The following is a 27064-nucleotide window of genomic DNA, read 5'->3' on the forward strand; positions in this document are numbered from 1 at the left end:
GCTTTCGACCTGCCCTCATACTCTTAAAAGTAAGAGCGCCTAGAAATCCCCCAAGGCTCACCCCTGTATTTCCGATTCGGTATGTCCGGGTGGGCCCAGAAGTACACATATGAAATGGGCCTTTCGCCCTATGGTGATGCAGGCGACCTGGGGACCGCACCCTAGGAGGCAGCAGCGAACTGGTTGACTTCACAAAAGGTCTCCAGCCGCCCACCTCCGCCGCCACCAATGCCCACGCTCGGAGCTGACCCATCTCTGCTGCCGTCCGCCTGCCCCACCCAACAAGCCCGGGTCCGCTGTGGGCGGACTTCAGTCGGATGTAGACCCGGGCGCTGAGGTGCCACGACCAGCCACTATTCGGCTTCCACTTTGGCTAGCCACAGACCCGTTGGGATCCAAGATTCCGGTACCCAGGAGCCTGTAACGCGGCCGCTCATTACTCAGCTTTGTACCGCTCGGCCGGAGCGCTTCCAAAGTCGGAAGATTGGTGAAGCTCCGGGCGCCGCGGCCAATTGGCGGATAGAGTCGCGTTCTAAGGGGCGGGTTCCGCCTGGGCCCCGCCTCTCTCTGCGAACCCCCCGCCCCCCGCAACCTCCGCTCCATATCCGGTTCCGTTTGCCGCCCGCCGGGAGGTGCCTCGGGGGCGTCTGTCATTTTTGCCTGCACCGGGTGGGTTGCTGGGGCCTGCGTAGTATTGAAGGGGAGAAGGGTTTGAGGTCAATTCTGAAACTTGAGATTTTTTCACGAATTTGGGGACCCAGAATGGGATTGCCGATTTTTAATTTTGCGTAACACTTTCAGAGGTTAAAGGTCTGCCTGGAATGCGGGAGACCCGGGTTCGATCCCTGGGTCGGGAAGATCCCCTGGAGAAGGAAATGGCAACCCACTCGAGTACTCTTGCCTGGAGAATCCCATGGAGGGAGGAGCCTGGTAGGCTACAGTCCATGGGGTCGCAAAGAGTCGGACACGACTGAGCGACTTCACTTTCACTTCAGACGAAAGCCCAACTACGGAAGCCCAACTGTCTTCACCAAGGTTTCATCAAAGATTTTAACATTTAAAAAAAAAAAGCTACTCTGAGGATAAGAAGCAGGTCTTTAAAGCGAATGCCTTTACCTTAAAGGGGGGGGAAAGTCCATTTTCTGATTTGACTGAGACAAGTAAAGATGACTCCATATCACTGATTGTCAGCCCTGCATTGGGCACCGCTATTTTAGCTACATTGTAGGGACCTGGGTTGGGAAGATCCCCTGGAGGAGGGCATGGCAACCCACTCCAGTATTCTTGCCTGAAGAAGCCCACGGAAAGAGGAGCTTGGTGGGCTACAGTCCATGGCGGGTCACAGAGTCGGACAACTGAGCGACTAAGCACAGCACAGCACAGGGCACTGGCAGTTTGGGGGCATTTGGCCCCCAGAAATGTTCTGTCTTGTCAGAACTATGGGTCTTCCATGCTACGTTCAAATAATAAAAATAGTAGCTATTGTCGAATGCTTACTAGGTAATAGAGGGATCCTAAGTAATACAGCTTGTCATCCACTGTCTGAATTTCCTCCGCAAACCCCATGATGTATTGGCACCATTGGCTCGGAATTACACATGAGGACACTAAGGCATAGAAAGTTGCAATATGTCCGGGGTCACCCAGCTAGTAAATGCTGAAAAGGAGATTCAAATCCAGCCTGAACTCATAGTCATTCAGATCATTCTGAAAATAAGAATATACTTCTGCCCCAGACTCTTCATTCATCAACTTTTAGGTTTTAGACAGTGAGCTAAAAGAGGACTGTATCTACCTTTTTGACACACCACTATTATGCCTGGGCTATATCAGAAGTGTTGACATTCCTTTTTGAAACCCAATGTGTTTTGTTTGATTTTACAAATGTTTGATTTTGGTTTATTTTAGGATCTTGAAAATCTGCCATTGCTTATTCAAGTGGAAAATTGTTAATTTTTTTCTTTGATCCCATAAGTTATAAAATAGGGATATGAAAGGAGAACCAAGTACTTAGAAAGTCTCCTTTGAACCTGCCCCATTGCAAAGAGGACACTTCTCCCACCGATAACTTTAGTAATCTTGTTTAATGTCCCAGAGACATTAGAACACAAGATTCTCTATGATCCTAACTTCTTGGAAATAAGTCCTAAATCGGCCCGTTTGAAAAAGAGCCTTTTTCCTCACTTGTCTAACTCTTTGAACTTGCTGAATAGTGGAACTCTCAGTAACACGTAAATCTGTCATGCAAATCAAGCTTCTGAAATATTAAGAGGAACGTCTTCCAAGTTCTTCCGCTATTTGAGATTAGTATGACAATACAATTTTGAAAAATTGCAAAATGCAAACCCCATTTCCTCTCCTCAAAACAGAGACTCATGTAAATAGAGTGAAAAGATTATTTCTGTGGTGGCACTTTTTTTCCTAGAAAGCTTAAGATATCTTCACCCAGGACTGAAGATCTCCACATTTTCAAAACAGATTTCATCATATTTCAGGTCTCTAGAAACCAATTTGGAGTAGGTTTAATGTAGCCTAATTACCATTTATTCCTTGCTTGAGTGACTCAGTATAATAGAGGTATAAACATGATATAATAACAAACAAGGGAAATTTGTAAAGAGGATTTCCAAGCGGTACTTACTGAGTCTCAAAGAGAAAATAGGGTTAAACTTATATGTCACAAAATCTTTCTAGGGTAACCATATTGTTCAGTGGTAAGATTAAAAACTGAAATATAACCTGCAGCATTCAGCCCATTCAATTGTTGTTAAATAGGTAACTGGTGAAATAAGCATTCTGAGTTGAACTTTAATTCTGATGTGCAAGGCAAAGCTCAATTATAGTGCATTTTATCTTTTTGTATATAAAATCAGAATGTACTATACTATTAAAAATGTGTCTTTATTCACTAGGAGTAATCATTAATTTTGAAGTAGACTAAAAACTCTTACTATACTGAGGATAGCCACCTGAACAATTGCATTTAATACTCAAAACCCATCGAGTAGGTACTTAGTGTTCTCATTTTATAGGTGAGGAAGATGAAGATCAAAGAGGTCAGATAACTTGCCTAAGTGCCAAGGTCAGGGTTTGAATACAGTGCCAAGTGAGAACCTTGACATAATATTCCTTCCCTTCAGAGGAAAAACAGTCCACCCCTTTGTCCATTCTCCCCTGACTATATCAAATAGACCTTTGCCCCATGACTTCCCATATATTAATACAAGTATACAGTTGACCCTTGAACAACATGGGTTTGATTTGCAAGAGTCCACGTATACATGGATTTTTTTCACTGAATACACGCTACAGTACTACATGGTCTGCAGTTGGTTGAATCTGCAGGTGTAGAAGCACAGATGTGAAGGGCTGACAGTGGTGGACCTGCTGCTGCCGCTAAGTCGCTTCAGTCGTGTCCGACTCTGTGCGACCCCATAGATGGCAGCCCACCAGGCTCCCCCGTCCCTGGGATTCTCCAGGCAAGAACACTGGAGTGGGTTGCCATTTCCTTCTCCAATGCATGAAAGTGAAAAGTGAAAGAGAAGTTGCTCAGTCGTGTCCGGCTCTTAGCGACCCCATGGACTGCAGCCTACCAGGCTGCTCCACCCATGGGATTTTCCAGGCAAGAGTACTGGAGTGGGGTGCCATTACCTTCTCCGGTGCCCTGAAATCTCTAGTTGTTCAAGGGTCAGCTGTATTTTTAATAATATTTACCAGCTCTCAGAGTCAGTTTTATTGAAAAGGTGGGAATAAGGAGACACAACATGAAAATATATTCTCTTCTAGTGTAGTAGAAAGATGGACCCAGGAATCTTTTACTTTTCAAATGGAATCCTCAGTTTGGTTGCTAATCCAGTCATCATCAGTGTATACCAGGGATGGGCAAACTAAAGCCAGTGGGTCAAGTCAAGCCACTGCTCATTTCTTTGCAGTTCAAGGGCTAAAAATAGTTAGGGGAAAACATTTCAGTGAAGAAGTATAATTTGTAACATGTGAAAACTATATGGAATTCACCAAGAGTGAGTCCTAATGCAAACTAGACTTTGGGTGATAATGATGTTTCAATATAGATCCATTGATTGTAAGAAGTGTACCACCCTGATGCAGGATGTTGATGGGGAGGCTATGCATGTGTGGGGATAGGTTGGTTGGAAACTTCTCTATATTCTGCTAAATTTTTCTGTGAACCTGCTCTAAAAAGTAGTTTGTTAAAATATACCTGTATATGAAATTCAAATTTACTATTCATAAATAGTGGTTTATTGGAACATAGCCAAGCCCATTTATTTATATATTATCTATGGCTATTTTCACCTTACGAGGGTAGAGTTAAGTAGCTGAGACAAGATGGCTTGAGAAGCCTAAAATGTTTACTCTCTTGACCTTAACAGAAAAAGTTTGCCCATCTCTGGTATAGAATAAGATTCCAGATGGAGTGACTTGCCCTGGAAATCAAACTTTCAGGCTTCATAAACCTCCTTCCACCTCTTACTAGTTATCAGGCTTTTGACAAGTGACTTAACCTTGCTAGCCTCAGTTTATTTGTCTTTTAAAATGAGGTAAGAAGAGACTCCTTGTAGGATTATTTTAAGGATTTAGTGAATTAATACACATAAAGCATTAAATACATGTTAGTATAATTTACTTTGAGTTTAGAGAGTTTCACATTCCTCATATGGCCTTTCCCTTTAGAATCTGTTTATGTGAAAGTCAACTATTTGAAATACTATACTTCCTTTATGTGAGTGTCACATTTACCTGATCAGGAGTCATTTCCTTGTCTACCAGAAGCTCTCACATGACATGAGTATGTTGACTGTTTCCTTTTTACGCACCGGTCAGTTCATTTCAGTTCAGTCGCTCAGTTGTGTCCGACTCTTTGTGATCCCATGGACTGCAGCATGCCAGGCCTCCCTGTCCATCACCAACTCCCAGAGTTTACTCAAACTTATGTCCATTAAGTCGGTGATGCCATCCAACCATCTCATCCTCTGTCGTCCCCTTCTCCTCCTGCCCTCAATCTTTCCCAGCATCAGGGTCTTTTCAAATGAGTCAGCTCTTCGCATCAGGTGGCCAAAGTATTGGAGTCGCAGTTTAGCATCAGTCGTTCCAATGAATATTCAGGACTGATTTCCTTTAGGATTGACTATTTTGATCTCTTTGCAGTCCAAGGGGCTCTCAAGAGTCTTCTCTAACACCACAGTTCAAAAGCATCAGTTCTTCGGTACTCGGCTCTCTTTATAGTCCAACTCTCACATGCATACATGACTACTGGAAAATCCATATCCTTGACTAGACGGACCTTTGTTGACAAAGTAATGTCTCTGCTTTTTAATATGCTGTCTAGGTTGGTCATAACTTTCCTTCCAAGGAGTAAGCGTCTTTTAATTTCATGGCTGCATCACCATCTGCAGTGATTTAGGGTCAGAGCAAAGGCTAGTTACCCCCTTTATCTCACGTAGATGGAAGAGCTATCCAAGTGACCTCTGTATTGCTGGGCTGTTGGCAGTATGTCCTTGGTAATTAAAAAGGGTCTGCTTTGAAATGTATACTGGGAGTTGAAGAGAGCGCACAGATTTGTCTCTGCCTCTAGATATCTGGTTTCCTATTCATTACTAGTTTTTCATAACGAGTAAAATCTCATAAATAAGGCTGGAACTAGAGTAGTGAGGACATAGAATTAAAGGAGACACTTTAGGGTCGTGCAAGATCTTAACACTAAGTTTTTCTTCTTATCTGCTAGATGATGAAAAAGTTTGGCCTTATTTTATAATTTATTTAGGCTGTACTGGGTCTTCATTGCTGCATAGATGGCAAGCTGGGGGTTACTCTTTAGTTGCTGTGCCTGGGCTTCTCATTGATGTGGCCTCTCCTTGCGAAGCACAGGCTCTAGGGCGCATGGACTCAGTAGTTGTGGTTCCCAGGCTCTAGAGCACAGGCTTAATAGTTGTGGCTCATGGGCTCAGTTGCTTCTGGGCATATAGGATCTTCCCTGATCAGAGATCCAAGTCCTGTCCCACTGAGCCACCAGGGAAATCCTTGGCCTTATTTTAAGATAAAGTACACTCATGTACAGAGTATGGCCAGGAGGGAGGGCTTAGAATGAGAAAGAAAACGTTAGTGTCACCCTGGTCAATTTGTATTAAATTCCCTTGGAATAAGTGGAATTCACATGCCTGTTCTTCACAGATTCTTGATGCAGAGAAAAGACCGCGCAGGATGTTGTGAGTTCAAAGCAAGGGGTACTTCTCAGGTTTGTTTTTCCCGCTCCTACTACACTGGCTTCTGAGTCTGGGGCTCTGTCTCTTCAGGTTGAATTATCTTAGCTGCCGTCCTGGATCACTTCCCTACGACCCCGCCACGGCCCTGTTGCTCCAAAGTTGTATTTGGGGCCAGCGGGGCGCGCCGGAACGCTGCTGTCCTTGGACCCTGCGCCGGCGGCAGCAAGCCTTACGGCAAAGAGTGCGAGCGTTGGTCGTTGCGCAGACGCCGGGAGAGCATGACTGATGACGCGACCAGGACCTTGGGGAAAGGTGAGTCCCCTTGACAGTTGTCCGTGGGCAGGGGGTGCCGGCTGGCTGGATATTGGCTCTGCAGAAGCTGTTGCTGGTCCTTGGCTCGCAGACCAGCGCGGCGGCGAGGAGGATCGCGGTTCCTCCGCCAAAAAGCCACGTGCAAAAAAAAAAAAAAAAAAAGTGTCTTCTCTGGGGCCCGGGAGGAGGACCGCGGTCCTCGTGGGGTTCTGGGAAGGCGAGTGAGCCCCTCTCCACAGAGGGCTAACCCGCCTCCCCGTCTCCCCCTCCACCCGCAGGGAGCATCCCCCCAGGGCCGGTCCCTGAAGGCATAATCCGCCTCTACAGCATGAGGTTCTGTCCCTACGCGCACAGGACGCGCCTGGTCCTCCGGGCCAAAGGCATCAGGTGAGTGGCGGGAGGCCCCATAGGCGCTGGGGAACGTTCACCATCTGGGGCGCCCTGCTTAGGTGTCACAGGCTGTCTGTCACTTTCTTCTGAGACGAAGTCAATAAACGGTTAGCAGAGGGCAGGTGGGTTCTTGAGTGGGCCATCCTGAAATGCAGAATGAGGTCTCTGCAGGAAACTGTTAGGACCAGTCGGAGCAAACTGAATGATGGCTCTGGTGAGCTGGGTTTCTTCCCTAAAGTTTGTGAAAGAGAGGACCGCGGAGGCTACCGAGGCCTTCTCTGACAGCTCTATGAAATGCAGCCCAGACCCCACCCCAGGTATACTCAGGTCAGTTCTGTTCCCCTTATTGCACTAACAACGTTTCCTTACTTACCTGTTTTTCCTCCGCACTCCCCAGCCTCACTTCCATTGCCCCTCCACACACTTTCATACACACTGTCTGTCTGTCTGTCTGTCTCTCTCTTGCACACACACAAATGTATGTTCCTGAAGGCAGGGACTTTGTCTTTCTTATTCATGGGCTAGAAGAGAACCTGGCCAATAATAGGCACTTAAAACTATTTTTTGAATGAATGAGCAAATAGTTCCAAACAAAGAAGCAGAAAGGACTGCTATCAAGACGTTTCCCACACACCTGAAAAATGGGTGCACACTGGTCATAGAAGTAATTTTGCAAGACTAGCTCCTGCAAAGGAGGTCTGGATTTTGAAGGCAGAGCAACTTTACTGGAATGGGGGAGGCTGCATGGAGCCAGCTCAAAGCTAAAGTGTTACTCCAGCCTCCAATGTGTATCATTAGGGGATGACTTCGGAGTTTTGTGCTATAGAGATGCAGAGACTATTACAGAGACTTTAAAAAAAAAAATTATGTAATTCTGCTCTGTGGATTGTCTATGGCTTTTTCCCAGGTTATTCCCTCTTGCTCAATTCTAGTTGGCCCAAAGGTTACTTTTTAAAAAAAAAATAACAATAGATTGATGTTTTACCCACAGTGATGAAGTGGCAGCTTGAGAATTGATAGAAGTCTTTCTTTAGGGCAGAGTTTCTCACCCTTGGCGATGCTGACATTTGGGGCAGACGATTCTTGGCCTTGTGTGTTTGGTGAGGAGGAGGAGCTATCCTGTGTGTTGTTGGATATCTTGCAGCGTCCCTGGCCTCTGCCCATTAGATGCCAGTAGAATCCCCCTCCCTCCAGTTGTGGTGAACAAAAAAATGTCTCCAGATATCAGATTTGTACTTTCAGACTTTAAAATGTACTAAAATCTGTGGTGCCGTGGTTAAGCTTGTGAGCTCTGAGTCAGACTGCCTGGCCTTCCATCTTGGCTCTGCTACTTCCTGGTGGGGAATATTGGGCAAGAGATGGAACCATAAGGAGCCTTATTTCTCAGACGGGATGTGTTAAATGATTTCTTTGCCTTCCCTTGTTTGCATCTCATCATGATTCCCTAGTTTATCTCATGGGAATCATGGAGAGCGAATGGGATAAGGCATAGAAAACAGCAAACACATCCTACTCTTGAAAAGAAGAGTGATGTTGTTATGTACTTTTCTTTGCACAAACCTCAATTTAAAAAACTTATTGCAAATTTTAATTTTATAGATTGATTGTTTCTGCTTTCAAGATGAGTGTCTGGGGATTTCCCTGGCAATACAGTGGTTAAGACTCTGTACTTGCACTGCATGGGCACAGGTTTGATCTCTGGTCTAGAAACTAAGATCTCACATGGGGGGGAGAAAAAAAGATGAGTGTCTGCCTAATCCTCTCATTTTTGTTCTGTCCTGTTTTCCGTTTGCTTTATAAGACATGAAGTTATCAACATTAACCTGAGAAACAAGCCTGAATGGTACTTTACAAAGCATCCTTTTGGCCAAATTCCTGTCCTGGAGAACAGCAAATGTCAACTGATCTATGAATCTGTCATCGCTTGTGAGTACCTGGATGACGCTTACCCTGGAAGGAAGCTGTACCCATATGACCCTTATGAGCGAGCTCGTCAAAAGATGTTATTGGAGCTGTTCTATAAGGTATATCCATTAAAAAATAAACAAAACACTTAACACTCTATTTTACTTTATATATCTTTCTAAACCTCCAATCCATTTTAAAAGTCAAATCATTGGTGAAATTGATTTGTTTTAATATCTGTGTGTGCCTTAGGAGGATAACTAGTGTGGAATTATAGTAAAGCTGTGACCTCTGATATTAAAGTGTTTGCCAATAGCTACTTTTCCAGTGGAACGAGCAGTCTCAAGAGTTATGACTATGGCATAGTTATGACTGTGTAACTTGAGACAAGGAATATTGAAAGAGTGGAAAACTGGTGATACTTTGAAGGAGCTATTTCCAAGGTCTCAGGTGAAAAAAATATCAGGGTGTGAAAACGGTAATGCACAGAAGGAGATTGCCCTTTATGGGGAACAAAAGTGCCAACTGCCCAGGAAATGTGAAGAAGAGAGAAAAGGGGACAGCTGTTGATATTGGGAGAGAATGTGATAGAGAAATTTTATGATAGCTTTTTTTTAAAGAAACAAAAATGACTTAATGATATTAGTGACTGATGTCTACTGAGCGCTAGTGATGTGCCAAGCACTGTTCTAACTGTTTTATAAAGGTTAACCTGTTTAATCCCCATCACTGCCCTCATCAGGTCCCACCTTTTAAGGTGGATACTATTCTTGTGTCCTTTCTTCAGATGAGAACACTGAGGCTTAAAGAAGGAAAATGTCCCACCTAAGATTGTACAGTCTGGAAATAGCTGAACAAGTAAGGCGTACCAGAGAGCCCCCTTTAAAGCCCCTTGTTTAGCTGTGACAAGTGGATTCCCGAAACCACAGAGATCGCCGTCAGGTGGCACTGTGGACAGAGGGACAGAGCTCTGGCTGCATTGTCAGGCAGAGCAGGAGCACGGAGTGCCCTCGGACTTCTCTGCTCAGAACCTGTGTCCTCCGATCAGGTCCCACATTTGACCAAGGAGTGTCTGGTGGCATTGAGATGCGGGAGAGACTGCGCTGATCTGAAGCTGGCCCTGCGTCAGGAGTTCTGCAACCTGGAAGAGGTAAAAATGGGGCCCTCTCCTGGCCAGATGTGGAGGATAAAGTGATGCAGGTCCACACCCTGGTCACCCCGATGCCCTCCACTTTCACAGGCTTATATACTTTTCCTGTCAGACTTTGATAAGTTCAACTACTGGTCCTCTGACTTGTGGATACTTGCGCTCCACTAACCTCCTCTGGCGGAGAAGGCAATGACACCCCACTCCAGTACTCTTGCCTGGAAAATCCCATGGATGGAGGAGCCTGGTAGACTGCAGTCCATGGGGTCGCTAAGAGTCGGACAGGACTGAATGACTTCACTTTCACTTTTCCCTTTCATGCATTGGAGAAGGAAATGGCAACCCACTCCAGTATTCTTGCCTGGAGAATCCCAGGGACGGGGGAGCCTGGTGGGCTGCCGTCTATGGGGTCGCACAGAGTCGGACACGACTGAAGCGACTTAGCAGCAGCAGCAGCAGCAACCTCCTCTGGAATTTTTCTTGAAAATCTGCCTAGGGGTAAGGGAGGGCATGTGATGAACTTGTTCCTTTCCCAGAATCACCACATTCCTGACCTGTCTCTGCACGGATTCTGTAGCTTCTGCTTCTGAGTCCAAGGTCAATATTGGTTAGGGATTGTATTTGGCTTCTAGTATTGATTTAAAAAATTATAAGGATTTATTCTTTCACACACATACACACAAACCTAGAGGTACAGTAGTATAGAGCCGTTTTGATGGCTTCTTTATGAAGTTACCAGGGACTGAGGTTTTTTTTTTTCCTCTTCCTGTTCTGTCATTTTTCAGTGTGAGGCTTACATCCTCAAAATAACAAAATAGTTGCTGGAACTTCAGCTATCACATCCAAGTTCCAGGTTACAGAAAGGACAACAGAAAGGAAAAAACTGGCAAAAAGCCATACTCCTTTAAAGGCTTTCCTAGAAGTTCTGTCCAATGATTACTTAAATTTCATTGACCAGAACTTAGTCATCAAGTTATAAGTATCTGCAGGGAAAGTTGGGAAATTTAATCTCTTAGCTGGGACCACTTTGCATAAAATTAGAGTTCTGTAATTAAGAAAGAAGGGGGAAAATCTTCCCTGGTAGTCCAGGGGCTAAAATTCCATCTTCCCAATACAGAGGGCTCAGGTTCTATCCCTGGTCAGGGAACTAGATCCCACATGCCACAGCTAAAAATATCTCACATGCCACAACCAAGACCTGAGCAGCCAAATAAATAAATGTTAAAAAAAAAAAAAAGGGGGGGGAAGTGTCTATGGGTGATCAAGGAGCAATCTTTGTTATCAGATCCTCCAAGTATCTAGCAGTAATAGGGCTACTTACCCTGCACCTCTCTTATAGTCTGGAAGGTGGTCCTTTGACGTCCTTTGTCTTTGTTCTAGAAACTGATAAATTCCCCTATGGGTGGGCTGTAATTCTTTGGCAGCCAGGGAACGCTATTTTTATCCCCTTAAAAGAAGGCTGATTACTAATATTCTTCTATCTGACCTTTGTGAAGTGGAAGCTGTTAAATTTATTTACAGTTACAGCTGCCTATCTCAGATTTATATAGTTTTAGCATTTATGGATTCAGCATTATGTGTAAGAAATGTCAGCCTTTGGTCCTGAGAACTCAGACTGCGGTCTTAAGTTTGAGGAGGCAAGTAGGATGAGGTAGAAAGAGTCTTGGCTCCTAGGCTTGACTTTATAGGATTCCAGAACCTTCATCAAGGTTCTGGACCTCTCTGTGCCTTGGTTTCCACATTCATAGAACGAAAGGGTATTTTAAAAGGTGTGTTCACAAGTTTTGCAGAGGGGCGGCCCAGTGAGAGGAGGTCTGCTGGTGGTTTTAGCGCCTGCTTCAGCCCGACCAGCCCCGCTTTCAACACTGTGTTTAACAAAACATCTAATAAGCTTGAATTTGAAAAGGGAGGGGGGGGACCTTGCTTTCAAAAAGAAGTTTGATAGCTCTTGCCCATAGAGAATTTTTATGGTCTTTATTTTCAAAGATTAGCTGAACTGATTTTATCAGGTCTGGTTACCTTCTTACGAGTTAAATGCTGGGCCAGGGAAAGGAGCCCTGAAACAAAATCTTTTAAATTCAAAGATAATTGAAAACATACGTTGACCTATCTCCTTCCTACTCTGCAACTGAATGAGGGATGAACTTTGAAAATTACAGATTGCTAAGTAAATGTATAATATTACAGTGGAGGCGCAGTCCCTTAGTTTGGGTTCTTCCAGGGAAGTGAACCTGTGTTTTTGTGCTGGGCATGATGCTAAAGTTGCTTTGCATACTCCTGTTATCTAATCTTGCCAATGACCCTCTCAGATGTAATAAGTAGCATCAGTGAAATTCTGGCTAGTTAAGGGCTGCTGCTGCTGCTACTGCTAAGTCGCTTCAGTCGTGTCCGACTCTAGCCAGGCTAATTAAGGATCACTGAGTATGCAGTATTGTTCCAGATTTGAGTTGTTTTTTTGTCCCATAGAAAGTTAGTAGGAATTGTAAGTACAACATAGGTAATATCAGAATCTGAAAGATGCCCGCTGAGCTTGAATTATTTGATACATTCCTCTTGATACCAGTATATTGACTCTAGGAGATTCTAGTGAAATTGAAACTTGTCAGAATAATTCTAATAGAAATGTTTTCTCTCTATTAATAGAGTTGATGTGTACAATTTTTTCTCCATGGTTTTGTACAATCAGGATTTTCTGTGAGTTGAAAATATCTTACATATCTATGGATTGTCTTGAGTGATAAGCAACTCAAGAGACCAGTGTATAATATTCCATGTTATCTGCAAGCAAACAGGTCAGTTTAAGTTGGCAACCTTATACTCTAACGTTTTCCTCTTTTTAAATAAATGCCGCTTGATTTTTATATTTTTCGTTCAAGCAAGTATCATCAAAATTGAAGGTTTATTTGTGCTTGTTATATAAGCTCATTTTTCCATGTTATTTTTATACTTCTTTGAGATACATTTTTTGTTGTTCAGTTGCTTAGTCATGTCCGACTCTTTGTGACCCCATGGGCTGTAGAAGCTGTCCTTCACTATCTCCCTGAGTTTGCTCAAACTCATGTCCATTAAGTCAGTGATGCCATCCAACCATCTCATTCTCTGTCACCCTCTTCTCTTCCTGCCTTCAATCTTTCCGAGCATCGGGGTCTTTTCCAATGAGTTGGCTCTTCGCATCAGGTGGCCAAAGTATTGGAGCTTTGGCACCATCCTTCCAATGCATGAATATTCAGGGTTGATTTCTTTTAAGATTGACTGGTTTTATTTCCTTGCTGTCCAAGGGACTTTCAAGTCTTCTCCAGCACACAGTTCTAAAGCATCAGTTCTTCAGTGCTCAGCCTTCTTTATGTTCCAACTCACATCTGTACATGACTACTGGATAAACCATAGCTTTGACTATATGGACCTTTGTCACCAAAGTGATGTCTCTGCTTTTTAATATGCTATCTAGGTTCGTCATAGCGTTTCTTCCAAGGAGCAAACATCTTTTAAGTTCATGGCTGCAATCACCGTCCACAGTGATTTCGGGCCCCAGAAAATAAAGTCTGTCACTGTTTCCATTTTTCCCCCATCTATTTGCCATGAAGTTACGGGACTGGATGCCATGATCTTAGTGTTTTGAATGCTGAATTTTAAACCAGTTTTTCTACTCTCTTTTTGCACTTTTATCAAGAGGCTCTTTAGTTCCTCTTCACTTTCTGCCATTAGGGTGCTGTTATCATCTGCATATCTGAGGTTATATCAGTTCAGTTCAGTTCAGTCACTCAGTCATGTCCGACTCTTTGCGACCCCATGAATAGCAGCACACCAGGCCTCCCTGTCCATCATCAACTCCTGGAGTTCACTCAGACTCACGTCCATCAAGTCCGTGATGCCATCCAGCCATCTCATCCTCAGTCGTCCCCTTCTCCTCCTGCCCCCGATCCCTCCCAGCATCAGAGTCTTTTCCAATGAGTCAACGCTTCGCATGAGGTGGCCAAAGTACAAAGTTTCAGCTTTAGCATCAGTCCTTCCAAAGAAATCCCAGGGTTGATCTCCTTCAGAATGGACTGGTTGGATCTCCTTGCAGTCCAAGGGACTCTCAAGAGTCTTCTCCAATACCACAGTTCAAAAGCATCAATTCTTCGGCGCTCAGCCTTCTTCACAGTCCAAGTCTCACATCCATACATGACCACTGGAAAAACCATAGCTTTGACTAGGCAGACCTTAGTCGGCAAAGTAATGTCTCTGCTTTTGAATATACTGTCTAGGTTGGTCATAACTTTTCTTCCAAGGAGTAAGGGTCTTTTAATTTCATGGCTGCAGTCACCATCTGCAGTGATTTTGGAGCCCCCAAAATAAAGTCTGACACTCTTTCCACTGTTTCCCCATCTATTTCCCATGAAGTGATGGGACCGGATGCCATGATCTTCGTTTTCTGAATGTTGAGCTTTAGGCCAACTTTTTCACTCTCCTCTTTCACTTTCATCAAGAGGCTTTTTAGCTCCTCTTCACTTTCTGCCATAAGGGTGGTGTCATCTGCATATCTGAGGTTATTGATATTTTTCCCAGCAATCTTGATTCCAGCTAGTGTTTCTTCCAGTCCAGCGTTTCTCATGATGTACTCTGCATAGAAGTTAAATAAGCAGGGTGACAATATACAGCCTTGACGTACTCCTTTTCCTATTTGGAACCAGTCTGTTGTTCCATGTCCAGTTCTAACTGTTGCTTCCTGACCTGCATACAGATTTCTCAAGAGGCAGGTTAGGTGGTCTGGTATTCCCAGCTCTCTCAGAATTTTCCACAGTTTATTGTGATATGCACACATGTAAATAAACGCCTAGAAAAATGTCTGGAGAGACTCAAATCAGACTCCTGCTGGTGCCTACTACTGGAAGGGGATTAGCCTGGGGGTGGGAAAGAAAAGTGGTTAAGAGCAAGGATAGGAAAAAAAAAATGAGCAAGGATAGGAAGGGAGAGCCTTTGCCTTCTATACTGCTTTCTATGTTTGAATTTTTGTTTAATAATGAGAATTTTTTCTCTATTAATGTGTAATTATTAAAGATGGAAAAAAATCACTTTTCATTCTGCATAATTTGCCATATGCATAAGCCAGAGTTATGTGTCCAGCACACTCATTAGGGTTATTTAGATTATTTCAGTTGCTTATCATTATTAATGATGCCTCCCAGAAACAGCAGCTCTTTTGCATAAAAAGCCCTTTCTCTGTTTTAAAATATGTCCTTAGGCCAGACTTCCAGGAACAGAATTACAGGATCAAAGAGTATGACCATTTTAGAAGCTAGAATGGAATGTTGCTAAATTGCTTCCCCCAAGACTTGTGCTGTATACCCCCTACCCTCCGAGAGTGTCGAAAATGCCCTTTGAACCAATCCCTTTTCACTGTTGAGAGATTTCATTTAAAAAGATACTTGCCTGTCTTGAGAAACGGTAGTTTCTCATAGTTGCTTTAATGTATATTTCTTTGATTGATAGTGAGGTGGTATATTTTCCCCAAAGTATTCCATTTCTTTGTGTTTTATTTGTGAAAATGGTCTACTACCCATCTGTTTGTCAAGATCTTCCTGATTTTCCTTGTTAATTTTTTTAAGAGTTCTTTATATGTAAAGGATATTGGCCTGTTTTTAAGATACATTGTTTTGTTTTAACTTTTTGTCCTTTTTGTATATATAGAAATTTAACATTAAAAACATTGTGTGATCTTTCCTGCTGTGATTTCTTCCACTGCTTTTGTACATAGGAAATCCTTTCCCCCTTCAGAAATTTGATAATATGCTTTTATATTTTCACCTACCACCCATCACTTTAAAGATATTTGACTTGTCAAGCCTTGTCCCACTAGCTTTCCCCCACTATTATCTTACAGTATATATTTCAACAAAAAGAATTAAACCTATGAAAGGGATTCCAGGATAGAATTTTCAGAGTGGTCCTTTGATTACCTGCCAAATGTTGACAGGCTGCATTCTGAATCTTCACAGGAAACTCCTGGTTGTAAGTGGTGACCAGCAGGAGGGGCGTGTTTGGCACAGACCCTGCTTCTCAGGCTTCTTTCCAGAGAAGTGGGTTTTATGTATACTCTAAGTTTGTTCTGTATCCTTGGTTTGTTTTAAAGGGAATCCGTTAATCTTCATTAGCTCAGCCTCGGTTATTGAATGTCAGTGGAGCAGACACCTGAAATTTGAAATCTTGAGAATCTTCCCTTATCTTGTGTGAAGTCAAAAGATATCTGCCGTGGAGTGGATTGAGTATTTCTGCTTCTGGTTAGGGTCTGCATTGCTGATGTAACAGCAGGTGGCTTTGTGTATTTTATAGGAGGGGACTGGTTCTGCTTCATAAGAACTGTTTCCTTGGAGAAAAACCGCTTCCTTCCTCCTCCAGCCAGGCCAGAGCCAGCATGTCCTGGTTAGAGCCAGGAGACTTCTCTGTGTGCAGGGCAGGTGGTCTTAACCAAGTGCAGTTATTGACTCTGCACTTGAGTGCCCGAGACTGTAGACTGAAGAGTCTTAGGATGTCTGGTTGGAGGAAGTCCGGGCTTCTCCCTATAATCTTGTCCCTCACAAAAAATTTTGCAGATTTCTTTTCCTCCTTGGTGAACCTCCTAGCTGGAGAGCCTTGGCCAGTGCGCTTCGCGACGATGGCCACGAGGGGGAGCCCAGCGCGCTTCTTCCTTCTACGTGCGCGCTAGCGGGAACCTCTTTTTGTCCGCCTGGGGGAGCCCAAGAGGCCTTCGAGGCAGATAAGCGGCCCTTCCAGGGTTCAAGTTCAGGGGTGGAAACAGCGTACTCACGGGTTACCAACCAGTCTCTCCCTCTTCATTTGCATGCTCATTCTTTTTTCTGAGTCACATCCAGAAGCAAGAGAAGGATCTGTAGTCGTTTTTCAGTGAACTGTAGAATAGAGAATTTTTAAAAATAGCGTTTTCTACTATTCCAGAACGTCAAATGGCTTTTTCCTAAAATAGCTCACGTCTTAATCTGAATGCAAGATGTGTTAATACATTAACGAAATCCCAGGGCTTGAAGCTGGAGGTTCAGTTTCTTCCCCAAGCTATGTGTGGCCTTCTGGGAATGCCTAGGGCCTTGGTGGAAAGTATCTTCTCTAAGAAGATACTAACCATCTTGAAGGGCAGTATTTCTGAGAATGAGAGAGTCCATTGTGAGAAAAGTTATTCAACATTAAGAATGACCAGTATCACTATATGTGACAGGTGGGTGACAGAAATACCGCAAAACAGAGGTTTTTGTTTTTTTTGTTTGTTTGTTTTTTTTATGATGTTGGCTATTAACATAGCCACTGCTCAGTGGGTGGAGGCAAAGCTGCAGCTTCCTGTTCTGATGACACAACATTTAGGAAAGATAAGACATAGGAAATTAAGACTGTCATATTATTTTACTTCTGACTGTCCTAAATTTGTCAAGATGTGGGAGTTGGACCATAAAGAAGACTGAGTGCCGAAGAATTGATGCTTTATTACTGTGGTGCTGAAGACTCTTGAGAGTCCCAGGACATAAAACCAGTTAATCCTAAAGGAAATCAGCCCTGAATATCCATTGGAAGGACTGATGCTGAAGCTGAAGCTCCAATACTTTGGCCACCTGATGCAAAGAGCCAACTCATTGGAAAAGACTCTGATGCTGGGAAAGATTGAGGGCAAGAGGAGCAGGTGGCGAGAGGATGAGATGGTTGGGTGGCATCATCGACTCAGTGGACATTAGTTTGAGCAAGCTCCAGGAGATAGTGAAGGACAGGGAACCCTGGCGTGCTGTAGTCCATGGAGTCGCAAACAGTTGGACACGACTGAGGGACTGAACAACAACAAAAGGGACTTAGTTTAAACTGAGAATACAGAAGAACTATTTTAAGTCAAGTTTCCTGAAGACTGTCTTATCCATGGAATGAGAGAGGAAGGAGAGAATTTTGAAAAGCTCTTTTGCCGTGATTGTATCTCACCTCTCCGTCAGTTAGTTGCCTGACTGAGAGAGAATAAGAGAGGGGAAGATTGCACGGCGGGGGTGGGGGGAGTCTTCACAGAGGGACTCTCAAAGCTGGGCCAGTCCTTGGCAGAAGGAAAGAGGGTTTCAGAGTTTGCTGATACTGAGCTTGTTGCTGATACTTAAGGAACAGACAGAGAATTCACAAGAGACTTGGGAAAGCCTCTGTGATTACAGTCCTCACACATACATATTTGAAGTTGACACAGGGTTGACACTAGTCTGGGACTTAGGAGAATGGTGTCTTTGTCTTAGCTCTGGCACTGACCAGAGAGCCCTCTTACTTCCCTAGGACAGAATTTCCTTCTCTCTAAGCAAGGGTGTCTTCCACACAGGAGACAAGAATCAACTCCCTAGCATGCTTTCCTCTCTGCTTGAACTGCCAGGAAACTCGAGTCAAATTCAAAGCTTTATTTATTAAGGAACTCTGCAGGAGCCTTGGCTTGATATCTTGAGACCATTTTCCTTCCTTATTTTGACCTTATGTTCTGACTTTTATTTTTCCCTTTCTTAGCATGTTGTGATTTTTCATATTTAATATTTTAGTGTACACATTTTTATACACTGAACCTCCAATCCTTTGTCTAGTGAGCATGGTATAAATAAATGGAAAAATGAAAGGGGTAGTTATACTAGATGAATCCAGGGGCCTTTCCAGTACTGAAGTTTTGTGATTCTCAGGGAGTAAGTCATTTTACATATCTGGAATGTCTCAGGTTTGCGGAGAAGGGAGCTCTCCTAGTGAAGGTCCTAAAGATGGTAATGAGCTTCCAAAGAGGCCTGACCAGGATGTGCCCCTGGGTCACTGTGATGTGTCTGTAGAGAAGCTGGCACTTTGGTTTATAGGAAGACTGCTTTTCTACTGGGATGTTTAGACTTGCTTTGTATGAAATCTGGTGGAGAAATGCCTGTTTGAGGCAGGGCTCAAGAATCTGCAGCTGTATCAATAACTCCAAGGAATTTTGATGTCACGCTTGGATTTAAGAAAGTCTGAGGGAATGTGTAAATGTATCACAGGGGCAGGGGAGAGGCTGGTGGAAGACATCAGTTTCATCCATATACTTATCTTGACTTTTTATTGTAATGAATACCTTGATAAAGGTTGAATTACATTATGAATGGTTTCTTTCTTTAAGACTCACTTTTTTTTTTTTTTTTCACTACACTGCATGGGCATGCAGGATCTTAAGCTCCCCGACCAGGGATTGAACCCATGCCCCTTATAGTGGAAGCGTAGAATCTAACCACTGGACAGCCAGGGAAGTCCCTATGAGTGTTTACACGGCTGAGGGTAGTTTTACAAAGATATTCCTAAAAAACAGAGGACAGACTTCCTTGATAAATAGAAGTGAGACAGTTTCGATGGTTCCTAATGTCTGAATGAATAAGCGTACCATTCTGTTAAAAATTAATTGCATCTATATGATGATATGTATTCAAAGACATATTCTTACTTTGAGTAAATGAAAGGTTTTAAAATGTACTAAATAATCATCAATTACTAAGCAGTTATTCATTTTCAAAATATCTCATCACCTTAACAAAAGACTTATCATGGGTTCTAATAAATGCCCATATATGGTCTGTTTTGATAAGGACTTTCTCAAGAGCATCTCTGCTCTGTAAAGCAGAAGAGTTATACAAAAGTTCCAGAGTCAGTGGGTTTAGATTCAGTTCTGATTTGTGCCCTGAAGGCCAATAATAAGCTGGACATATACATTTCAAAGCCAGTGATAAATGTTTGGGTAACTATTATCTGATCCTGAACATAAAGCAAGTAGGAATTCGTGAAAACTGCTGCTGCTGCTGCTGCTAAGTCACTTCAGTCGTGTCCGACTCTGCGCGACCCCAAAGATGGCTGGATGGTTCCTTTTCCTTGTAAATCAGGTCTTACTACACGCGATCGAAAATAGCCTCTTTTTTGGGAATGCATGTAAGAATTAAAGATTTAAAAAAAAAAAAAAAAGAAAATAGCCTCTTTTAAATTTTCATTGCCCAGGCTCTACCATTTTAGTACCGTCGTCTTCAAACAAAATGATGCCACCTAATATTATTTCAGATTAGTCAGGGGAACTCCCCTATGCCATGCTGGGAGATAATGAAGACGTAGACTTTAGGGTACCAAGATTTGCTTTCTCTTCTGAGAAGGGTGGTGGCCGAGGATTTTCTTTCTGTAGATGTAACCTCTGGAGGTCTCTCTGATTTTTCATCAAGAGAGCTCACATTTATTGGTGCATGATTCCATCATTCCTTACTGTAACCTCTAAGGTGGGCAGTAACATTACCACCATTATACCAAATGAGAGCATGAGGCTTGGAGGAGAAGGTGAGTAAATTGTCTGGGTTTCATGTTGAATGAGAGGCGGAACCCAGGAGAGGACCAGATCTGCCAGCCCCAGAGTTCATTCTTAACTCCACCCCTAGACCTCCTCATAGAAGCAACAAGCTGGCCTGAAGGATGCAGAATCAAGCCTGAGAGACAGGAAGTTTGAAATCTAGGTAAAGGATGTGTGCTCAGTTGCTCAGTCGTGTCCAACTCTTAGTGGCCCATGGACTGCAGCACTCCAGGCTCCTCTGTCCATAGAGTTTTCCAGGCAGGAATACTGAAGTGGGTTGCCATTCCCTACTCCAGGGGATATTCTTGACTCAGGGATCGAAATCACATCTCTTTCGTCTCCTGCATTGGCAGGTGGATTCTTTACCACTAGCACCACCTGGGAAGCCCAGATAAAGGATATAGGAATCTAGATAAAGGGTATAGGGATCTGGATCTTTTGCTACAGGGAAGTATTTAATTGATTATGAGTTATGTCAGTCAAAGAGAGTCTTTTGTTTGATTTAACTAGATAATTGGCATCATACTTTTCTCAATGGGAAGAGAATGGCCCAACAATAACCTCTGCTAAATACTATTGCTTTTTAAATTTTCAAGTACCTCCCCATCCCCCACTCCCCCGCCACCACTGTCTTTGGTTAGCTGTCTGTCAAGAGTTTGTTTTCTTGATGGTTCATCTATCTGTGTTGATTTGTCCCGTTTGGGAATGAGAACTTTTGTTTTAATGTAAAAATTTGATAATGTTGAGTGACCAACACATATGAAGTTCAAAAAGCTCAAATAAAAAAGGAAAACATGATAGAAAGATAGTATTGGGATGTGAGAGAGCCCATCAGATAGCCCTGCTCTTCCTTGCCTTGGTTTTGAATTGGCTGAAAAATAAGGCTAAAGAGGAAGACATGTGGAGACTATGGTATCCCCTGTATTACAGATAAACTGGATCCTGGAGAATGGGGGGCACGACCACAAAAAGTGAGGTTCCTTATGTGGCCCCTCCCTCCCAGTAATGCTCAGTGCTGGTCAGAGGCAGGGACCCCTCTCTAGGGGCTGAGCCCTAGAAAGCTTAGAACAGGGAGTGGCCTGTTCTAGGCTGAGAGAGGCAGGGCTGTTCTTCCAAATCCTCCCATCAGATGAGCCGCTGGGGTACTCCAGTGTTGAAAGGAGGGCAGGGGTAAGTGTGGCCTGGAGAACAGACCCTAAAGGAGATGGAAGAAACCTCAGAAAAAGGGAAGAAGCATTCACCTAACCAAATGGAAGACGACGCCAAGCCTTGGGTCTCCTTCTTTGGGAATTAATTTGATTATTTGTATTTAGTGCCTATAAATACATTAGCAGATGGGTTAATTAACTTGCTTTTGCTCTGTTTAAACTTCCAGATTCTTGGCTATCAGAACACCGTCTTCTTTGGCGGAGATTGTATATCCATGATTGATTACCTCTTTTGGCCCTGGTTTGAGCGGCTGGATGTATATGGAATAGCCGAGTAAGACATTAAGCTGTATGGCCATAGATTCCTAGGGTCACGCTGGGTAGCAGGGCTTCAGATGCTCTCTGTGCCATCTGTCCTCCTCTGGACAAGCTTCTCGTGAATGTGGAATGTAGAGCTTTAAACTGTGTGCCTCCTTGTTCAAAATGCACCTGTGCTCTTGTGGCGCTAACTGCGGACACACAGTTCATCCATGTTGCTGCTGCTAAGACTGCACCCAAAAGCCTCCCTAGTGTTTCAGAGCCGCCGGCTGGCCTGCCCAGCATCCAGCATAGCCGGTGGTGAGTGCAGAAGCAGGTGGACGGCCTCAGTCACAGGGTTTTGGTGGCTTGTCTGCAGCTCCATCGGTGGCCCTTTACCTGGTCCTGACGTGTCGCCCTGTGGACCTCGCATCCCTTATAGGGCACCTTAGTTACTGGAGGAATCTTTCCCCAGATAGGCATACCCTTAAAAAGCAAATGATTTTTGAAGTCATATATACTTGATACCAGAGAAACAAAATGGCCGGCCACACACCACACGGGTGTAGGGATGCTGCAAGTAGAAGAAATTGCCCTGGAGGCCAGGGAGACCACACAGGGGCCCCGCACAGACACGTGCTTTGTTCCCACGACACTCACGGGAGAACTTGAACTTGTGCTGGCTCTGCTCTCACACCAGCCGGTCACATGGGTGGGTGCTGGACCATTCTGGTGTTGGGGAATGCAGTCCTGCCGAGGTGGAACTGCGGTGGACTTTTATAATGCACACGCTTGAGTTTACCCAGGATTCATCTTATGAGCTCCTCACTTGGGGCAGGTCAGATGTCACAGACTTGGATATTTTAAACCATGTCAGAACATAAACGTCGCCAAAACCTGTCTCCTCTGGGGACAGAGCTTGAACCACACATTAGGAACCCTCTCCTCCTGGATTTTCCATTAACAAGTTTACCGTCTGGGAAGGTCGCTACAGATCTGAGACCTACACGTCCTGATCAGTCCCTGAAAGGGCCCAGTCAGCTCCGTTATTTCAAGGTTTCATAATTGTTTTACTCATTTCTTTAAAAATGTGTTCTTGCAAACTTTTTTTTTTCAATTCCCCAAAAGTACAATCTGAGAATGACTGAAGAATGTGTCTTTTTGTTGGTAAACAGTGAAAAACAGATACCTTATTTCCCCAGAGCACTCAGTCCACAAGTATTTTAACTGCAGGGTTAAAAACAACAACTTTGATGATTCTAAAGACACACAGCCATTTCAAGTCAGATTTTCCTCCAGTAAGTGACTGTGCTCAATTGATAGGAAGGTAACTAAGATAGCTCTGTTGCCCCAATAAACTCATCTCTTGTAGCTTGTAGTCTAAAAAGTGACTTGCATCCCCCTTCACCTGCAGACTGGCTAATGCTTCTCTCCTGTCCTGCAGCTGTGTGAACCACACCCCTGCGCTCCGGCTCTGGATTGCAGCCATGAAGCAGGATCCCACAGTCTGTTCTCTTCTCACAGATAAGAACACCTTCCTGGGCTTCTTGAATCTCTATTTTCAGAACAACCCCGGTGCCTTTGACTACGGGCTAAGTTGCTGAGCCTTGCAGTCCACCCCTTCACCACCCAGAATTCCCAAGCCTGTCTTGATTCTGCACTTCTTTTGGTGGGGCAGTCAGTCTCTCTTCATTTTCTTTAAGGTTCCAAATAAACGTGGAGACAGAATCATTTCTGATAATCATTTTATGACTCCTCTAGCCTGTAGCATCTAGTGATTCTCTAGAAATCTCAGTGTTAATGTCCAGAGATATTTAGGGAGACCGTGTGCCTCCCAGCTTGATGACCTTTGCCCCAGTTTGACCTCCAGGTTGTTGGTGCTGATGCTGATGCTGAGGTTCAAGGCCGCTGCCCCATCACTGATGCTGTCACTATAGATTGGTACCCTGCATATCTTCCTGGTGAGAGAGATGAGAAGCAAGAAAGCACTTCAGGTCCACATACTCTCTGGCAGATGAGAGCTGCAGTCCTTGTGGGCGTGCATGAGTCTCTCTCTGGCTCCAACTTTTTGGCCGTGGGCCTGGGAGACACCGAGGTCTTGTGACGGAAAGAATTCCAAAGCAGGAAATGAAACACCCAGTATCACCCTGGACTAATGACGTCAGAATATCACCGGTGCTCTTGGCGCTCAGAATGGCTCACAAAATGTTCTAGAGTTGACATCCTGCCTTGAAAAATTACACATACCCTAAACCCGGTCTCAGGCAAAGGTCATTCTGTTGGATCTGCGTCACAGATGCTTTCAATTCACCCCAACACATGCCCCTGATTGCCTGTTGTGTACCAAGCCTGGGCCACGTGAGTGATAAGGATGACAAAAACACCAGAGCTCCTGATCTGTTCACTTTTCCTGGTTGAGATTTTAAACCTAGAGCTTTGGAGCTGCTTGCCTTGTAGTCGGAAGGCTTCTCTTTTTAAAAAAGATTGTTTAAACCGGAGTATAGTTGGTTTACAATGTTGTGTTCATTTCAGGTATACAACAAAGTGATTCAGTTATATATACATATTCTTTTTCAGATTCTTTTCCATTATAGATTATTACAAGAGACTGAACACAGTTCCCTGTATTATATAGTAGTCCTTATGGTTTATCTATTTTATGTTTAGCAGCGTGTATCTGCTAAGCCCATACTCCTAATTTATCCCTCCCCCATTTCCCCTTTGGTAACCATGCTTGTTTTCTGTGTCTCTGAGTCTGTTTCTGTTTTGTAACTAAGTTCATTTGTATTGCATTTTTAATTCCTTACGTAAGTGATCTATAGTATTTGTCTTTCTCTGTCTGACTTACTTCACTTAGTATGATAATCCCTAGGTCCATTCATGGTGCTGCAAATGGCAATATTTTATTCTTTTTACGGCTGAGTAATAGACTCTTGATGAAAGTGAAAAGGAGAGTGAAAAAGTTGGCTTAAAGCTCAACATTCAGAAAACAAAGATCATGGCATCTGGTCCCATCACTTCATGGGAAATAGATGGGGAAACAGTGGAAACAGTGTCAGACTTAATTTTTCTGGGCTCCAAAATCACTGCAGATGGTGACTGCAGCCATGAAATTAAAAGACGCTTACTCCTTAGAAGAAAAGCTATGACCAACCTAGATAGCATATTGAAAAGCAGAGACATTACTTTGCCAACAAAGGTCCATCCAGTCAAGGCTATGGTTTTTCCTGTGGTCATGTATGGATGTGAGAATTGGACTGTGAAGAAGGCTGAGTGCTGAAGAATTGATGCTTTTGAACTGTGGTATTGGAGAAGACTCTTGAGAGTCCCTTGGACTGCAAGGAGATCCAACCAGTCCATTCTGAAGGAGATCAACCCTGGGATTTCTTTGGAGGGAATGATCCTGAAGCTGAAACTCCAGTACTTTGACCACCTCATGCGAAGAGTTGACTCATTGGAAAAGACTCTGATGCTGGGAGGGATCGGGGGCAGGAGGAGAAGGGGACGACCGAGGATGAGATGGCTGGATGGCATCACTGACTCGATGGATGTGAGTTTGAGTGAACTCTGGGAGTTGGTGATGGACAGGGAGGCCTGGTGTGCTGCGATTCATGGAGTCGCAAAGAGTCAGACACGACTGAGCGACTAAACTGAACTGAACTGAATATTACTCATTACTCTTCCTTGGTGGCTCAGTGGTAAAAAAAAAAAAAAAAATCCATCTACCAATGCTGGAGACGTGAGTTCGATCCCTGGGTCAGGAAGATCCCATGGAGAAGGAAATGGCAACCCATTCCTGTATTCTTACCTTGGAAATCCTATGGATAGAGGAGCCTGACAGTCATGGCATTGCAAAGAGTCAGACACCAGTGAGCAACTAAACAACATGTGGTATATATATATGTCTCAGTTCAGTTCAGTCGCTCAGTCATGTCCGGCTCTGAGACCCCGTGAATCGCAGCGTGCCGGTGTCCATGCTTCAGTGGCTTCTGTGTCTTGGCTATTGTGAATAGTGCTGCTATGAATATTGGGGTGCATGTGTCTTTTCGAAGTAGAGTTTTCATTTTTCCCAGACATATGCCCAGGAGTGGGATTGCTGGATCATATGGTAACTCTATTTTTAGCTTTTAAAGGAATTTTCACTTGTTCTCCAGGGCAGCCACACCAAGATATTGGAATGCTTCCAATGGCACCTCGGCGGGCTCTGTCCAGATGTGCCCTCCTCCAAAGATGATAAGGAGCCCCAGAGGATGGCCAGGTGTGACGACAGGTGCCTTAGGAGTGGGACAGGCCTGGCCAACACCATTTTATCTCAGGGTCTCAAGATCAGCCTGTGATCATTTGCTTTGTTCACGTGGGATCTTTTCCCAGCCTCTAGCCACGCTGAGACCAGGCAGTGGCAGGAGTGGTGTGGAGCGATGTTCAGACTTGTCAGTGCCCACGGAGGAGCTGTCTGCTACTTCTCCTCTGACTCAGCCCGAACCCGCCCCTTACTCCCCATGTCTCATCCTGACCTGGCCATCTGCTGCCACTGGGTGGATTTTGACTCATGTAAATAGTTACCAGTATGACTCCATGCCAGCTGGACAGAGCGAGCCAGCTCAGGGAGGTAGCCAGTCTGCCAGAGCAGGCACCATGTGACCAGGCAGTCTGCTGTGCCATCTGCTCAGGATGGGGTGCTCTGTTGCCATGGTGCCTGAGCCAACGCAGAGTGAGGTCTTCGAGTCACATTTCCCTGGGATGCTTGCTCAGCTTCCGTGGCTCTCCTGGGACTCAGGGACTGGTCATCTTTGCGGGTGTAAATCCTGTGTGCTGGCCAGCATTTGGCACGGGACTGAGACTGCTGTTGAGACAACAAAGGCCTGTCGCTGGATGGCTAAAACCAAAGATGTTCTCTTCTGAGGCTCCAAGTGCTAATTTAGAAAGCTTGGAGAACCAGGAAATAAAGGATGGAGGAGAGCACCCATGGGGAAGTGCGCAGGCTGGGCCTTCGACGACTTCCTTCTCATTCCTTTATGTCATCTGTCTGAGCCACAGAGGGATCTGAATTATGGACCTCTGGATGAAACTAGGCTCATTTAGCCTGGAGAAAAGAGACAATTAAAAGAAGCCTCCATGAGGAGCTTTCAAAATAACCACTTATTTTATTGGTGGGGTAGGGGAGGGAGAAATAATACATCAGGATTAAAAAAATTTCAGTGAAAGAGAAACAGGAGGTTGTGCATCATCCCACCTCCCAGAGAGAACCACTTTTGATCATTGGAGAATATCTTTTTTTTTTTTTGGAGAATATCTTATAAAAGCATGTTGAACTGTG

General features: G+C 44.1%; 1 protein-coding gene across 1 annotated transcript; it reads left to right on the top strand.

Moving 5' to 3' along the window:
- The first annotated feature begins 601 nt into the window (after nt 1-601).
- LOC101115496 (glutathione S-transferase omega-2) lies at nt 602-27064 on the top strand. Its single transcript, XM_015103408.4, has 7 exons — nt 602-669; nt 6312-6533; nt 6812-6920; nt 8725-8947; nt 9877-9978; nt 21678-21784; nt 23192-27064. Exons 2-7 carry the CDS (start codon nt 6500-6502, stop codon nt 23349-23351), a joined length of 735 nt encoding a protein of 244 aa, XP_014958894.1. The 5' UTR covers nt 602-669; nt 6312-6499; the 3' UTR covers nt 23352-27064.

This window comes from Ovis aries, chromosome 22 (genome assembly GCF_016772045.2).
Source record: "Ovis aries strain OAR_USU_Benz2616 breed Rambouillet chromosome 22, ARS-UI_Ramb_v3.0, whole genome shotgun sequence".
NCBI lineage: Eukaryota > Metazoa > Chordata > Mammalia > Artiodactyla > Bovidae > Ovis > Ovis aries.

Bases quoted from the DNA above. Each gene is read 5' to 3' on its own strand.
- LOC101115496 (XM_015103408.4), top strand. From the start codon at position 6,500: ATGACTGATGACGCGACCAGGACCTTGGGGAAAG. The intron at 8,948-9,876 runs GTATATCCATTA...TCCTCCGATCAG, and splicing joins TATTGGAGCTGTTCTATAAG to GTCCCACATTTGACCAAGGA. The intron at 21,785-23,191 runs GTAAGACATTAA...CCTGTCCTGCAG, and splicing joins GATGTATATGGAATAGCCGA to CTGTGTGAACCACACCCCTG.